Source organism: Mizuhopecten yessoensis, unplaced genomic scaffold (genome assembly GCF_002113885.1).
Source record: "Mizuhopecten yessoensis strain PY_sf001 unplaced genomic scaffold, ASM211388v2 scaffold10567, whole genome shotgun sequence".
NCBI classification, from domain to species: Eukaryota; Metazoa; Mollusca; class Bivalvia; order Pectinida; family Pectinidae; genus Mizuhopecten; species Mizuhopecten yessoensis.
Window position 1 is genome coordinate 223,459 of NW_018408611.1, and position 549 is coordinate 224,007.

The 549-nt window shown below is 31.7% G+C and overlaps 1 protein-coding gene across 1 annotated transcript in view; it reads right to left on the reverse strand.

Moving 5' to 3' along the window:
• The window catches only part of LOC110461116 (ankyrin repeat domain-containing protein 50-like), a 157,231-nt gene that overhangs the window by 112,513 nt on the left and 44,169 nt on the right, over positions 1-549 (reverse strand). The window contains exon 9 of the mRNA XM_021514421.1: positions 279-362. Coding sequence (XP_021370096.1) covers positions 279-362 — 84 coding nt within the window. The remainder of the gene's footprint in view (positions 1-278; positions 363-549) is intronic.

Here is a 549-nt window from a genome sequence, read left to right on the forward strand (position 1 = left end):
CGCAATAACGACCATAACAGTTAATGTCTGCATATGATTACATACGAATCATTGTAGTATAAGCGTGTTTGGGAAAACCGCCGGTGTTTCATTTTGTTATCGTTGTGTTGTTTCCTACTGAAAATGACCAAAATCGTTTTTGTCATGACCTCACATTTCTCTTCTTTTAACTTGTAAATGTGTTCATATCCAGATACCAACTATTGATTACATGGAATCATTTTACGTACTTAAGAGCAAATATTGTAACGCATCTATCAATAAAATGCAACACAAACCTCTTTCGGATCTGCTCTTTTATCCAATAACATCTTAACGATGTCGGTATGGCCATTGCTTGTTGCATACTTCAATGCTTCAGACTGGATAAACAAACACATAATATTAGTAAACAAAATGTGATTTAAGAAGGAAAATGTTATAATTACAGGTCTGCAGCATCGTGTTGAAAAATACATTATTTGTGGCATCATTATATTTTATTAATATGTATGTTCTTATTTTAAAAGAATCATAGGCTTAATAGTTTGATACGAGTTAATGAAAATT